Genomic DNA, 16,315 nt, shown 5'->3' with positions numbered 1-16,315 from the left:
CAAGATATGATCCAGTGCAGTTATTAAGGGCCTGATCTCCCCACCCAACACAGTGAATAGGAACTGAGGACACTCAGTATCTTGCAAGGTAAACCCTTTAAAATGTAAAATTCCCCCACCCCCAAGAAAATAATGTAAGTTTCAAACACCAGCAGAAACACATTCCTACAGAAAAAGTGGGGCAAGTACTCCTGGAACCTCACTCACTTCACTGGGGCTGCAGAGTTGTAACAGACAGCAGAATTCTGTCTATGCTGTTCGTGAACATCTTTCACAGAGACCTTTAAATCTAAGCCAACTGAAGTGTCCCTGCCTTTTACATAAGCTAATTCTTTGAGCTTTACCAATTAGGAACTAACAGTTCCTTCAGATGAGCTGTGATACCCAGGAAGAATACCAGCAGTATGTTTTAAATCAAAGTGTTTATAATAGGAATGATTCATTTTTTCCATGAGGAACGACAGGCGGCCTTAGCACAGCCATAAAATTGCATGGGAATTAAAACTGGGGAGAGAACAACAAAAGGAATTACCTACCCCAACCCCACCTCTACAGACAGAATTTACACTAACAAGACTCAAAATAACCAATGTTGTATGAAACTTCAGAAATGCAAGGAGATCTGTAACCACGCCAAAAAAAGATTTCCTTAGGGCAGGTTTACACTTGAAAAGCTGCAGTGGTGCAGCTGCACCGCTGAAATGCTTTAGTGAACATGCCACCATGCCAACGGGAGAAGATCTCCCAGTGACATCACGTGGTCTACACCATGGGTTAGGTCGGCAGAACTGCATCGCTCAGGTGTGGATTCTTCACCCCTGAACAATGTAGTTATACCAGTGTCAGTTGGTAGGGCAGACCTGGCCATCGTAAGAACAGAAAAGGTATAGCGTATGAGAGGAAACTATGACAATTTTGTCACCTGCCCTAAAATCTTTTTAAAAGAAAAAGCAGGTTTATGCAATAGATTAAATGGATGTGAGAACTGTGGTTCCAAGAAATCTTCCACTGTAAAGATAAAAATGAAAAACAAAAATCGTCGAGTGCTGCCTTGGATATCTTTTCCCTCTCTTATCACATCTAAGACAAATGGCGCTGGCCCAAACAGGAGGCCACTCCCTCATTCTCAAATGTTAAATGGTTGAGGTTCTCTAAAGAGGTACATTAAAAGGACTGTCAGCCCCAGAATATGTTTGAGCACTGCTCTTTGAAAATCTAGTCCACTCAAAACATACCTTCATCTCCTCGTTACTCTCTGTAAGAGAGCAATCACCCCCTCAGTGATGGATTTATTCCACACATATGTTGTAAATATTGGAAGTAATAGTTACCATCACTCTTTTTAATTAAAACATAAAAAAATAAAAAAACAAAAAACAAAACACCCTCAAACCCACATATATAGAAGACACGCACATTTACATGTGGAAATGTAAAGTATTTGAGCCCTTTCTAATAACTGCAGCACCTGCAGCGGACATGCATTCCACACACAATTGACTTAAAAGCTCTTTTTTGCTGCAATAAAAATATACAGATGTCCTCTTTCAAAAAAATTATTTTCCCTTTTCCTGTGTTACAGGAAGCCTACCCACACTTTTAAATGCAAAGTGGGTATATATAGAAGCACAAATTAGCCATCTTGAAAAGTCTGTATTTTCCAACCACAGGAAAACTAAGGAATTACTGGGAATGTTTACATACCCAGCTACATTGGATTAAAGCAATATTCTCCTCATCTGCCCAGCAAAGCTGGCAAGAAACTGCGGAAGAAAGTGGACGGCATTTCTGGTTGTTTCTTCACCTGCTGCTACAGTGGGACTGGGATGTGATTACATTATTCAGTGTTCTTCATAAGGACTACTAAAAATGTCAAGCTGAATACAATCACTGATTTGATAAAAGCACGTCTTTTATATATAAATGATGCAACTAATATGAAAAATTAAGTCTGTCTGTCTTCTTTGCTATAAATTTAGCCAGATGCTCATTCATTTAGTTGTCCTCCTGTATCAAATCTATTACAGGTAAGCAGAAATGTGATGGGATTTTATATGGTATTAATTGCTTCAGGGATTTTACAAACCAAAAAGAAAAAACTGCAAAGAAATTCCCTTTAGCAGCAGTGAAGTAGGTCTGTCCAGCTGATGTTTTCATACTTTAGGCGGTTTTGCAGGACTAACTATCCCCCAACCTCTCCTTTGTGCATGCTAGTTATATGCAATCTTTTGTTTTCTATTAACTTACTAAGAACCTTGCTCCCAAAACAATGCTTCTGGGCAGGCCACATCACAACAATGGTAGCCAGGTGCTAATGGTCAAGGAGTGGGCACATTAGATACATTAAACAATGGTGACTGGAAAGGTAACAAGAAAAAAACAAAAACCAACAACAATTCAGCCGTAGGCTGAGAACCCAGTATGCACCACACAGTATCACTAGCACCTGTGACTGGTTTAGGAAGGGACACAGCAGCCAGTCAGGGGTCAAAGTAGCATTTGTCATCACTGAAGTCATCTCAGAACTCTCTGCATCTCAGCTCTGCAGAAGTACAGTGCACTCACACAATTACCATATATTCCCAGAAGTATCTCCATTCATATATTTTGCATTTACATGTGTTAGAAGCTATAATGTGTGAGTCAAATCACCAACGACATGCAAACTAATATTTCTATAGGCTACTGCTTGACAGTAGTAGTTCTTTCTGCATGTTCTGTGTTCTCCTGCAGGCAAGTCTGTCAGCAGTACGCTGTATACTCTGCGCACTCAAATGATGAGTGACTAACTTCCTTAAAGGGTTTGAACAATATTGGGGGGGGGGGGGGGGCGGACAATGTAGCAACTGAAATGTCATGTTAAAGGAGAGCTGAAAACCCCCACCATCAACTTTTCACTTAACAACTATAAAGATAAGTGTTCATTTTCTTATCTAGCCTCCATCTTTATTAACAATCAAACTCTGTTAAAATAAAGGCAGTTGGTGAGACTTAAGGTTGTGAGAGACACACTTTGATCTGCACCCTGATGAGTGAACATTCCCCTTTGCTGCTAGCCCAACTAATGAAGGGATAGAATTAGCTTTTATCCCTGGCACTTTCTTTAGCAAGAAAACATGCACTAATCAGCTGTCCTCACTAATCAGTGGTCTGGCTAATGACCTTTTGCCTTAAAACACTAAAATTTCTGAATTATGTGGAAAAAAACCCCACAGACTGGCCCCTCTTTGTGGGTCTTTAGCCTATCATCTGGAACTGGAGACTGGAAGGTTAAATGGCAAATCTGTATCCTGACAAGGTGATAAATCTATAATCAAAAGGCACTAGCCTTGACACCTCAAGATGTTCATTATTACACAACTAAATGCTTTTTTTTAAAACTAGAAGCAGATGAAAAAAATTGCTTAACTCCCTCATATTTTGCTTGTGGAGAAATCCATTCCACATCTGTGTTCAAGTGTCAGTTACTTTCGTACTTTTTATTAATGCCTGAGCAGAACTTCAGAAGTTGAAACCATTCACTTTTTTCACTAACGCAGGAGGGACTGTAGCTGGGCAGAAAATGACAAAACAAAACAAAAAAATCTCTTTCCAAAAGATGTGTTCCCTCCTTTCTTTAAATTGTAGTTAAAATAGCTTTTAAATAATTGTTTTAAAGTCTATTTGCTTTTCCTCTCTGCTCTTTTAAAATTAGGCTTTTTTTTTCATGTATTGCTAAGTAGGTGGAGCAAATATAACGTTTGATGGTTCATGAAGATTAGCAACAGATGATACATGCCCTTCTGAAGTCTCTTTTGCAGAGGCCTATGCTAATTTAGGGATACAATGCAACTATTCACAACATTTTCCTACATAAACGAAAAGAGTAACTATTCTTATATTATCTTAGACATATACAGGCAAAATGACTCATCCTGAGAGAGATGAAAAGTGCCAATGCAAAATGCAATTAAATATGACAGCTTCAGTATCCTTCCAATCTTGCTTTCTGAAATGAACTTGCATTAAATACTCACGATAATGAGGATCCATGTAACCGTTCCTGGGGTCCATTGCAAAAACCGTCCCACGATAAGGTACAGAAGGCTCAGAAAGGTGCGATATAGATCCATGGATCTCCTTCTTTATTAATGAGGCCCTTTCCTCATTAGATGTTGAAGGCTCTTCACTGATTTTACTGAGGCCTTGCCCACCTTGTGGCTGCATTGTGATTGCGTTTCTTCTCTCTCTGTGATAGGTCTGTCCAGGACTTTCATCCTCTGGGGAAAAAAATGACAACGAGAGAGAAAGAGAGAGAGAGACACTTTTAGACCACTTATAGCAAATAAAATAAAAGTACTTTTCCCCCACTTTTCACCACTTTCCAAGCAGCAATGTAAGTTTGTGACAGTACATGCATGTGTGGTTATGAAAGATGTTCTGGGATACAAGCTGAAAAAACTAGCCCACTCAGACCAAGTGGCAGTTGAGCAGTAGATCATCATCACCCATTCACTGATGCATTTACCAGTGGGGCTATTAATCCTACACGAAAGGACACAAACTTGCTGTTTTCTTGCCTCTGGGACAAGGAGGCTGGAATTTTTGGCCGCTTGACTGGGAGGAAAAAAACAATTTGTCACAAACAGTAGAAGATGAACCCTGCTAGCTGAGACTAAATCAAGTCTAGCCACCCACTGCAGCTTTGTATTTGCCACTGTGCCGCTCCACCCACAAAAAGATGCAATGTTAAAAGACAAGAGCCTGGAGTAATAGAAAAGGCCCTATTCATTAAAATTAAGGTAGATGACAGTATAATGCATTTATCCTGTTCCAGTTACTAAGCAAGCACAAGATAGGAGCAGTGAAGTCACCTGCTATAATAGTGTTACCCACATGTGTCGAGATGTACAGACTTTGAGGTTAATACTTTACAGCATTGAGTTGAACATCTTTCACTCACAAATACATAAAAATTACAGTTTACACATGTCTGTATGTGACCAATATGGGTGAAATTCAGCTGCCCTGCATGGAACCCAAATAACTTGATTTTCTGTGGCTGACATGCAAAGGAATTAGGAAGGTGAATGCCAATCCCCAACTTGGGGCCAGTGACTAGGCCTGAAGCACATGCCTTGCGCTCGCTTCTCCAGGGGATGGGTTGAAATGGGTGTTTCAGCCTACTCTGCACTACCTGGGTGTGTTGTTATGCCCACGGGATCCATGACATCACTCATTCCGTGGCCCTTTGGCCAGTCTGTCTCCAAGCCACCCTCTGACAGACTTTAACTTAATGTAAGGGGGTGCAAAGGACCCATCCCTGGCTACTCCACCAATGGCTCCCAAACAAAGCCCCACCCTATATGTATTACATATACACACACACACACATTTAAAGAGACGCAAGCAGTGCAGGTGTTCAACCGTTAGCCACATGCTTTCAGGTACCTTTCACGTGATACATAAGACTTCAAAGTTCCATCATCTACACACACATCTAGCGTAAGTACCCTTCTGACAGTATATCATTGCTTATATAAGGGCGGGAAGAGAGCTGGTTAACAATTCTATCATCACTGGCTGGAGTCCTGACCTATATCTACAAAGTCAGAACATTTGGTCTCCAGATTCCTGTTTCCAGAAGGCCCACTTTATAAATATGATAAATATTGCCCTACATAAATATTAAGAAATATGTTCACAAACAACTGCAGAAAACTGTTCAGGAGCTCATCAGAAATTCTGGTGCAAAAACAGATAACAAGAACACTAACCGAAAACAAATTTAGGAAGGAAAAAAAACTTATGCAGCACTATTTTATAATTGATGCACCAAAAAAAGAACGGTTCAGAATGATAAGAAGAATCCAGCTTTAACTGTCAAAGTCCAGAACATTCAAAGTTCTGGCTAAAACTTCATCTTTAACTCCCCCTCTTGTGCCTACTCAGTACAGGGATAAGAAAGGGCATAAACCCAATTCTAATCTTCCACAAATTCTGCATCAGTGTGACTCCACTGACTTCAGTCAAGTTACCCCTGATTTTCACTGCTATAAGTGAGTTCAGAAAGGGGGCCTGTGCATACAGCAATATCTAATTGCATCAGGCTGAGATCTGGCCACTATCTAAACGCTTTTATCAGTCTACAACTTTATTTTAAATGTAGCGTTTTGGGCGCATTTTTTCCCCAAAAGTAGCAAAGAAAAACATCAATGTAGTTTGTGTAAATGTATGGATTATTTTTACATTTGCAATTATCGTATCAACCAGCTTCCGAAGAGGAGCTAGTCATTGGGCCCAGATCCTCCATGGTCTCCCATCTGTGCGCTGAGGACTTGCGGGATTGGGCCCATGGTGAAGTAGTTAATATAAACAGGGACAAAAATATTGTAAAGCTAACAATCTTTGCCTGTTTTTTTTCCTTTGTGTTAATATGCATAAGCACTACTCTGTCCTCTGGATTAATGGAGTTTAAAGTTTTCATATTTTTACACTGAAGCTGTTTTTAGTTTACAACTTATATTAGGTTTTATAAAACTGCTTGTATAAAACTTTTTTAAAAAGTCCAAGTAATTTTTCCACCAATTTTCTCTCTGGCTCAAGCCTTTTATATTAAATTTCACCTTAGAGTGAACTTTTGCAGATGAGATGCAAACTCTTAAAAATAGGGGATTACATTCTATTTGAAATGCTGACAGACCCTTAACTAGAGCAGGGCTAACCTATGCTACTATACTATGATGAAGTGATTTGTGTAGCAACATAATCAATTTGAAAATCAGATAAGGATTTCATTTCTTTTGCTCTTCGTGTAAAGTTAACATTTGTTAAATTGCCATCCCAGAATAGAACAAGAAGTCCATGTCTGTTTGAATAATTCAGTTTTATTCTGTCCCTCTTAAGACCTGCATGTGTCAAGAATCAAGGCACCAATTACTAGTATGAAATGAGATGATTTTTTTAAAATTGCTGACTGAATTCAAACCTACTTTTAGTAACTCTGAAAATTAAAGCAAAATGTGTTTCATTTTAATAAATAGCTCTGAAAAAGGAGAAAAAAGAGAAAAAATATTTTCCAACACCAACAAATTATTTTTCCTCATCATAAAAATAATGCTTACTGTTTAGCCAGTCAATCATTTTTGAACACTGCTTCCCCTCTAAATAGTCACCCAGAAATATTTTTTAAGTAAACACCATGGCATTTTTGCAATAATAAGGAAATCCAATGGATAAACATTTTGTTAAGAGTTTACTTCATGCTCTGCACCACAGAGGTGCTTTTGATATGGGAGCAGATGAAAAACTTGACAGTACACGCACTCCAGAATACAAATAGCCAAGTGATTTGAAAGAATTCTCTATACACTGAAGGGAAACTTTTCTTGCAATAATTCTGCCTGCTCTTATAACTGCAGTAAAACCACTTCAGCGAGCCAAAAGGCGAAAGCTGTCTAATCTCATTCTGTTTCAGCTGAATTGTTCAATAAAGTTTAAGAGTAAGTGCAGACAAGCTGCGCCAGGCCAAATTATTGACAGAAACATACCGTCCACCATGGCAACAAGTGGGAATCTATAGCAAAAATGTAAGCAAACAACTCACTTCTCTAGTAGCATCTGCCAATAGATTCTTACAGCCAAACACAAGACAACGGTTACTGCTATCCTATGTTTAAAAAACGGCCTGCTTTAGGTCCAAAAGAAACATCCGATTTACTAAAAAGTTTCAGAGAGATGAATGATTTGAAGTCAAAGGGCCCGATTCTCCTCTCACACCTGTTTTGTACCCCCACTTTTTAGCACAGTTTCTCTTGACTTACTGAGGTGTTACAGAAAAAAGAATCAGTCCCAAATGATAAATTTGTATTAGCTTCTCCTTCTCCACATGTGTCCCCACTGAATGATAACTAGCTGGCAGCCACAAACACGTGTAACAAGTACCCAGTCTGGAGCTATCAAATTAATCCAAGATTCTCCCATCTAATGGGAAATATATTTGTTCTTGGTATTTAGCCATAATCATTTTTTTAAATATAGCATCAAAGAATACTTTGTTTCATTAACAAATCTTTTCAAAAAAGCTTGTAATCGATCTACATGCCTAAGCAAATACATTTTTAATTACTTATTTTGTGTGCCTAACAAAAATGAAAAAAAAAAATAAGGGAAACAAACATGAACATGTCAGTCCACTGAACTTCTTGTCTCTATTAAACTTTTGTTTGTTTGTTTTCATTAACATTCTGCAGACACAAGTGGAAACTTTTTTAGTTCAAGCGTTTTAAAGTCAGTGATAAAATCAGTTTCAAACCATTGCTTAAGATGCTGAAGCTCCCCTCAACAAAATTCTGAGATACCCACATTTAAACAACAAGTCATCATTGTAGCAAAGGCTGCATAGGTTAGCCTTCATAATCATATTTCTATATGCAACTTGCAACTAGCATTATTGTCTTTCAACTGATTAAGAAGGACGTCATCTGGGTAAGAGAACAGACAACATACTTACAACTCAGTCCAAAAGACCCTGGCTTACTCTCTCCAAGCTCTTCTCTTGACCGAAATTCTCGAGCTACGGGTATGTGGACATTCCTCTCTCTCTCCCTCCCTCTTTCTATCTCCCTCCCTCCCTCTCAGAGGCAGTGCTTCTCCCATTAGAGGAATTAAAAGTGGTTGGTGCCATGCTAAATTTAACAAGCTCATTAGTATTCTTCCTGTGTGCTTCCTAGTGAACTCTCTCTATTCAAGCAGCTCTCTCTAGCTGAGGGGGTCAGGCGGCTAATCATTAAATCAAACTAATGTCACCCTATCACAATCGGCCTAAGAGAAGGAGGGTTTATTATTTCAGTTTATGCTAAATAAACGGTTTTACAAATGGTCTCCAAGCAAGGTCAACAGCAGCTTCAATTACAAGACAAACTTAACAAGAGTTGCTATAAACCAAGTGTTCCGTATTGACTTAAGCACAAGCTCTGCTCCGCATATTGCCACTAGCAGGATTGTACAGGAATGCATATTGTAAAATAAAGGAAAGGGTAATCTTTTCTTTGCCAGAATTTGTGACTGCACAGAGACTGCTCATTCACCTCTCCCCAACCAGCTAGCTGCTCAGCTCAATTCACCCTACACAAAGGCTGAAGACCAGACCTCAATGGACCGAGTGAAACATGTTCAAAACTAGGCTCTCTATTGTGACTGAATTTCTTAACATCTTTTCAAAAAGCGGAGAATGCCTTGAGGCTAAAGGAAGAAACAGGCTAATGGTGAATTGGGAATACTGAGCAAATTTCAGAGCCCTTTCCTCCTAGCTTTTGAGGTTGAAAGCAAGCTCTTTCCTTTCAAGTTTCAAAGTCCTTTTTCCTCCCGCAGTGTCACAGAAGGATTTGAAAAGAAGGTAATTGTGCTCACAGTCTCCCTGATCAGAGCTTACGTCCTATTTCTGGTATTTCGGAATACTTCTTGCAATAATGGTGCATATAGCTCAATCCCTTAACCGTCCTGCACTCTGCAATTGCTCATTAAATGAACAATTGCTGGTATAAAATGCCTTTTATGTTCAAGGTCTGGATATAAGATAAGCATTCTAGTACTCTAAATTTGGTTTACTAAGGAAACTCTCCATCATTAAATTACAAAACTGTAGTCAGAATATCAGTTTTTCCCAGAAAAGTAGCATTTTTGGTTGCTGTGAACCAAAATGGTGGGGGGGGGGGAGTGTAAAAAAGATTGAATAATCAGATTCTTAATGGAATATATATCTAATAAAGAAGCCATTTCCCTTGTGTTTAAAAAGGTTTGGTTTTTGAGACCCAGTATTTTGCTATTTAGAATGATGTAATAGAGCCATTGCCAACCTCATTAGGATATGGGTGTCCTAAGTTTCATGCATACATACATTGATCACCACTTTTTGACCACCCTCAAGCAAAAAGCAAGCAAAAAACAAAACAGGTAAATATATTTTGCTGGAAAAATACACCTGTAGAATTATGGCTGATTTATTTTATAAATTCCACAGTACGTGTATTAACTAAAAATTTTCTTCCTATATGTAGGAAAGTTTAAATCCAGCACCTTGGTCCCAAGAGTGTTATTTTTTTACATTCTGAACAATTGCACACATGAGGTGATTTAGAGAGAATGACACAGATATGTATTACAAAATTCTTAATGAGTTATAAAAAATACAATCAAGCCATATCACAGGCTACAAAAACTGATAGATAATAAGAACTATGCTTACTTTATTCGCAGTGCTTGAACATACATTGTACAAACATTTTGTGCCTTACAAATAGTATACCTTATCTAAACTAACAACTTAAAATAGACAGTTTTATGTTCCTGTTTGTAATGGATTTTCGATTTAGTTATTTTTTTCACTATCATATGTGTGGCATTTTCCAAACATTAATTGAGACCTTTAGAATATGGATACACCGTTTTCCCCTGCTTTTCTTAACATCCTGTTCCTTTCTGTTGTCTTGTTTAAAATTTCTGCAGAAATAAAAGAAATTGAACTAACTGGAGAAGAGTTACTGTGAGAGGTACTAACTATGGACTTGAGCTTGTCGACACTGTCAGGTGTAGTAGAGCTTACTACTGTAAATAGTCCCATAAGCATAATGCCAGGTAGCAAGAGTTTGCAGAACTGGGCCTTTCTTTGTGATATGAAAATTTTACAAGATAGTATATCACTATTATAATGACCATGAAGGTAATTTTAATATTATAATAGTGCACACAGTACAGCTCAAATTTGCATTCAATCTTTTGTTTCAAAACAGAGCACAAGCCCAGAACACTCTGTAACAATGCAACCCCTATACTTTATGGAGTATAGGGCTTGATCCTGCACTCTTTGAAATCAATGTCAAAGCCCCTACTGACGTCGGTGGTGCAGAATCAGGTCCAGGTAGAGTCCAAAGTCACATTAACATCAGCAGGATCAGGCCCAAATTCTTCTTGAGCTACATCATTGAGTGCCCTGGGAATAGCATGTGGAAGTTTAGAACTCTTCTAAATTGTCTGAACAACAGAAGAACTTTCTTTAGCTGAAGTCAGTGACTAGCTAGATCTTTTTTACCCAGGAGAAAAATTAAATGTAGAAGGAAATTTAGAGCCCAGCTTTCAGTCAGCTGCAAGCAAAACCCCATTGGCTTTAACTGGGAGTTTCTCTCTGTAGGACTGCAGCATTGGGCTCATATTGCTAAAATGAAAAGTGCTTAAATAAACCTGATTAACTACAAAAGACCAGTTTAAGCTGTCAAATCATAACCAGTATATTCCCCATATGCCACAGAAAAGGGATGCAAAGAGACTGTCTGCACCCATGCAGGTGCACAGAGGCACCGCAAGTCAGTCCGCAGCTGTGGAAACCATCTTGTTGAGTACAGGCTCCCCCGCTGCTTGTGTTCTCACACATAAAAGGGAAAAAGTGTGGGCAGAGAGCAGGGCCAGGCTGCCTTGCACTAATCCAGTGCAGAGAATTCATGGGGCAGAAAAAGAAACTACACCTGCATATTACTGAAGTTAAACACTGGGGGCTTGAGCTTTTCCATTGACTTCTACAGGCTTTGGACCAGGTCACCGAAGCTGCTTGCAGCGTACAGAATTCCTGTACAATCCTATGAGTCAATCTGACTGCTGCTGCCCAAGTGAGTAATCTACCCAGCCACAGCAAGAGCCTGATCCTGAGAGATGCTGAGCATCCTCAGCGCCCACTGAAGTCAATGGGAGTTGAGCGCCCTCAGCACTTTGCAGACCCAGGGGCTCCAAAGAAGCAGGAGCCTGCTTCTGAAAGAGCTGGATTGGGATCTAAATCTGCACAGGCTTTAAAAGAGCAAATAAATACAATTGAAATCCAAATAGCTGAAAATCACTTTTCTTCCTTGCTGACTTCAGAGCTAAGTGTTTCTCCCATTACAGACAGTGGGTTATTGCTCTGACACTTAATGCCATTCAGCGAGTAGAGCCCCTGCACTCCGTTTTAGGTGTTTGTGACGTTACTTTGTTTGTGACTGCTGCAAGAGAAACACAGAAGCCCAGGTATCAGCAGGTGATGAGCTTTTAAATTTACCTTCTACTAGAAGGCCCAAACCCTGCTTGCTTTCCTTGCACAAGTAATCCCAGGGGTTCTGTGGAACTACTCATGCAAGTAAGGCAAGAGGGATTTAGCCTCATGCCCAGCATCAGAAAAGTTCAGGTGGCTGGGTAAGAATGGTATATAGACTACAAACCATCTCTGAGATGCTTGTTGACATATGGAAACATTCTAGTGACTGCTTAGCTTGCTGAGAAAGAATCTCATAGCAGTTGCAGAATCACTACATAGCTCCAGCAAAAAAAGAAGAAAAAACTAAATACAGCAGGGGTAGACATCTACAGTCATAGTTAACTGCCAAATTTGCAGACACTGAGTTGTACAATTTCTCCCTTTCAATTTGTGTGATTTAATTTTAATTTATATTTTTATAATCATTTAAATTTTTTTTTAGTACCGCTACTTAAGAAATGAGAAGGGTTAACATAGTCACAAATAAAAGCTTGGGTTTTTTTACCGCTATTTATAAGAAGTATCTCCTTCCCTATGAAACTCTGCAAAGACAGCAAGTTACTGTAAGTCAGCCTCAGCAAACTAAAATGTTTGCTTTGAGTCTGTTGAACAGAGCTAGGATCAAACTTAGCAGTTTAAACACATTTCCAGGCCTACTGCTCTCCCCCAATATTTAAACTCTTGAAAGGCCAAGATTCGTAAATATACCTTGGAGAAAAGTGACTACATACTTTATGATCTGACCACTGGCAACTACTTCTCAGGAAGGAGAATCATTCTCAACTTCTTGCAAAGCACTGAAAGGCTCCTCTGATTAAGAATTTGAAAATGTTATGAAGTTCCTTCTGTTAGCCAGTTATTAGACTGTTAGTCACTGCTTACTTTGAGTGAGCTAATTAGTCACATCAAAGAAGCTACAATAACTTCCCAGGAGAGGGTTTTTTTTAAAATGTATTTCTTAATCATCTGATACCCACAGATAACCATAAACGTGCTAACAGTTGTATGTTGCATATGCTTGTGTGGTTGTGTATATTAATTAATTATATTATATAGACACAAACTATACTCCGGCTTACACCCTACCCAAACGTAATGGCTTCAAATGAGGTTGCATGAGGTATATATAAATGTAAACTTACACACACAAATGTGTATTTCTACATATCATATAAAATGTCTATTGACCATTTAAAAAAACTATAATACTACAAAACAAATTTTAAAACATATCAGGTTTGGGATGGGGGAGAGCAGTTAAAAGCCCTGTAAGCCAAAACAGTTGATTTTTAAATAAAACATTGCTGGCCTTAAAAATATTGCTGGCCATTATGCAAACTAGACCCTTCTAAAAATGACCGTTATTAATAAGTGGAAGCTGGCAACCAAACAGTCCTGTGTCTTTATTTTTCTCCCCCTTGAATTTAGAAGGAGCTAAGTTGATGGTCCTGGACCATGAAGTCATCTGTTTATCCACCAAACAGGTACAGCAAGTGCAAGGGTTCAGAGGCCGCCCACCCTGCCCACTCCATACCCTTCAAGTCTCTCTCTCTCTCTCTCACACACACACATCCCAATAAAAACCCCTCCCACCTGAAAAAACGGTTACCTACCATTTCATAACTGTTGTTCTTTGAGATGTGTGGCTCATGTCCATTCCATTCTAGGTGTGCACGCCCACGTGCACAGTCAGAGATTTTTGCTTTAGCAGTATCCATAGGGTCAGCTACAGCACCCCCTTGAGTGCCGCGCTCATTCGTTGATATATTAGGCGCCGCCGGCCCTACGCCCTCTCAGTTCCTTCTTGCCAGCAACTCTGACAGAGGGGCAGGAAGGTGGGTAATGGAATGGACATGAGGAACACATCTCGAAGAACAGTTACTAAAAGGTAGGTAACCGTTTTTTTCTTCTTCAACTGCTTGCTCATGTCCATTCCATTCTAGGTGACTCACAAACAGTATCCTCAGAAGTGGGCTTGGAGTTCACAGTCTTGCGGCTTGCAGCACTGCTCTACCGAAGCCAGCATCGTCCTGGGTCTGCAGGGTAAGTGCATAATGGGATGTGAATGTGTGGACAAATGACCAGGTGGCCGCACTACAGATGTCCCAGATAGGTACTTGGGCTAGGAAAGCTGCCGATGAGGCTTGTGCCCTGGTGAAATGGGTGGTTATGATCGCTGGAGGGTGCACCTTTGCCTGATCGTAGCAGCAGCGAATGGAGGCAGTGATCCAAGAAGAAATTCTTTGAGCAGACACTGGACGACCTTTCATCCTGTCGGCCACCATAACAAACAATTGTGTTGACTTGCGAAATAGCTTGGTCCTTTCAATGTAAAAGGCTAGCACCCTCCTGACGTCTAGGGAATGCAACTGATGCTCCTCCAATTTATGCGGCTTTGGAAAAAAGACAGGTAAGTAAATATCTTAGCCTGTATGAAACTGTGAGACCCTCTCGGGCAGGAAAGCCAAGTGTGGCCGCAGCTGGACCGTGTCTCTGTAAAAGACAGTATAGGGTGGTTCCGAGGAAAGAGCCCTAATTTCAGAGACCCTGAGGGCAGATGTTATTGCAACCAAGAATGTGACCTTCCAGGAAAGAGAAGGAGAGAGCAGGAAGCTAGAGGCTCAAAGGGGGTCCCGGGAGCCGTGACAGTACAAGGTTCAGGTCCCACAGAGGGACAGAGTCCCTGACGTGCTGCTAAAGGCACTCAAGACCCTTGAGGAACATGGAAGTCATGTCCTGGGCAAAAACCAACCTACCCTCGAGCGGCGGATGGAAGGCCAAGATAGCAGCCAAGTGGACCTTAACAGATGAAAGGGACAGGCCTTGAAGCCTGAGATGCAGAAAGTAGTCCAGGATTAACTGCAGTGAGGCCCACTTGGACTGAATGCCTTTATCTGAGGTTCAACAAGCGAACCGCTTCCATTTGGTCAGGTAGGTGGCTCTGGTGGAAGGCTTTCTGCTGCCCAACAGAACCTGTTGGACGCCGGTCGAGCACTCCTTTTCTTCCGCATTTAACCATGCAGCAGCCAAGCCGTCAGGTGCAGCGCTGCCAGGTTTGGAGGCAGAAGCCTGCCTTGGGTTTGGGACAACAGCTCCAGCCGGAGCAGCAGCTGTAATGGAGCAACCACAGAGAGGTCCAGCAGCATGCTAAACCAGTGCTGGCGCGGCCAAGCCGGTGCGATGAGGATCACCTTTGCCCTGTCCTGCTTGATCTTCATGATGACTCTGTGAATTAATGGCACCGGAGAGAAGGCATACATCAGAGCCCCCGACCATGGGAGCAGAATAGGATCTGACAGGGAGCCTCTGTCGATCCCCCAAATCGAGCAGAAAACGTGGCATTTCCTGTTCTGCCGGTATGTGAACAGGTCCACCGAGGGAGTCCCTCACACCTGGAAGATGAGGCAGGCCACCTCCAGATGAAGTGACCACTCATGGCGAGACGAGAAGGTCCATCTGAGGAGATCTGCTGAAGCGTTCCTGGCCCCGGGGAGGTGTGCGGCTACGATATGTTGCATCCCTGGCCCCGGGGAGGTGTGCAGCATGTTGTACACAGAGGTCCCAGAGCCTAAGGGCTTCTTGGCAAAGGGCAGACGATCTGGCTCTGCTTGTTGATACAGACCATAGCTACTATATTGTCCATCAGGACCTGAACCACCCTGCTTCTTATGTGAGGTAGGAAGGCTTGGTAGGCCAGACAAAATGCCCTGAGCTCCCTGACATTGATGTGTAGGGAGCAATCGTGACTCGACCAATGACTTTGTCTGCTGAGACCACCCAAGTGGGCTCCCCACCCCAGGTCCAATCACCCAATGGTCTGAGGTCAGCTGTGACTAGTCTGACCAGAAGAGGCACAGGCAGTGGAGGAAAGAGTAGGAGGGTGGATCCCGGGATGTAACTGGGGTGCCGTCCTCGAGTGCACCATCAAAATTCCTGCTTCTGGCCTCCTTGGTTCCTGAAAGGCCCAGGCTGAGCAGATGAACGCTAAGATGGCAGGTGTCCCCACTTAGACACCTTGTCTCTATCCTTTTTCCTGTAGGTGCTCAGCCAGGGAGCTCCCCAGGACCTAGACTGGGGATGCAGAGGAGGCGGAGAACGGAATGGCTTCCTGACCTGCTGAGGGGTATGAAGGCCCAAGGAGTGGAGGGTGGCACAGGAGTCTTTAAGGCCATGGAGCCTTGCATCCATGAGCTCGGAGAAGAGCCCTGCCCCCTCAAATGGGAGGTCCTTCATCTCCTGGGATACCCTGGAGGACTGTAACCAGGAGCTGCGCCTCAT

General features: G+C 41.4%; 1 protein-coding gene across 6 annotated transcripts in view; it reads right to left on the bottom strand.

Annotated features, from left to right (window-relative positions):
• The window catches only part of GLI3 (GLI family zinc finger 3), a 246,887-nt gene that overhangs the window by 156,957 nt on the left and 73,615 nt on the right, over positions 1 to 16,315 (bottom strand). For 3 of the 6 annotated variants that reach the window (XM_048839132.2, XM_048839133.2, XM_048839131.2), the window contains exon 3: positions 4,017 to 4,259. In XM_048839132.2, the coding sequence (XP_048695089.2) occupies positions 4,017 to 4,259 (243 nt within the window). Of the gene's footprint in view, positions 1 to 4,016; positions 4,260 to 8,491; positions 8,580 to 16,315 lie in introns of those variants that run through there. The other 3 variants (XM_075125604.1, XM_075125605.1, XM_048839134.2) reach the window with 2 other exon arrangements.

Source organism: Caretta caretta, chromosome 2 (assembly GCF_965140235.1).
Source record: "Caretta caretta isolate rCarCar2 chromosome 2, rCarCar1.hap1, whole genome shotgun sequence".
Classification (NCBI taxonomy): Eukaryota; Metazoa; Chordata; order Testudines; family Cheloniidae; genus Caretta; species Caretta caretta.
The sequence above is the reverse complement of the archived record's forward strand: the minus strand, read 5'-3'. Positions and strand labels throughout refer to the sequence as shown.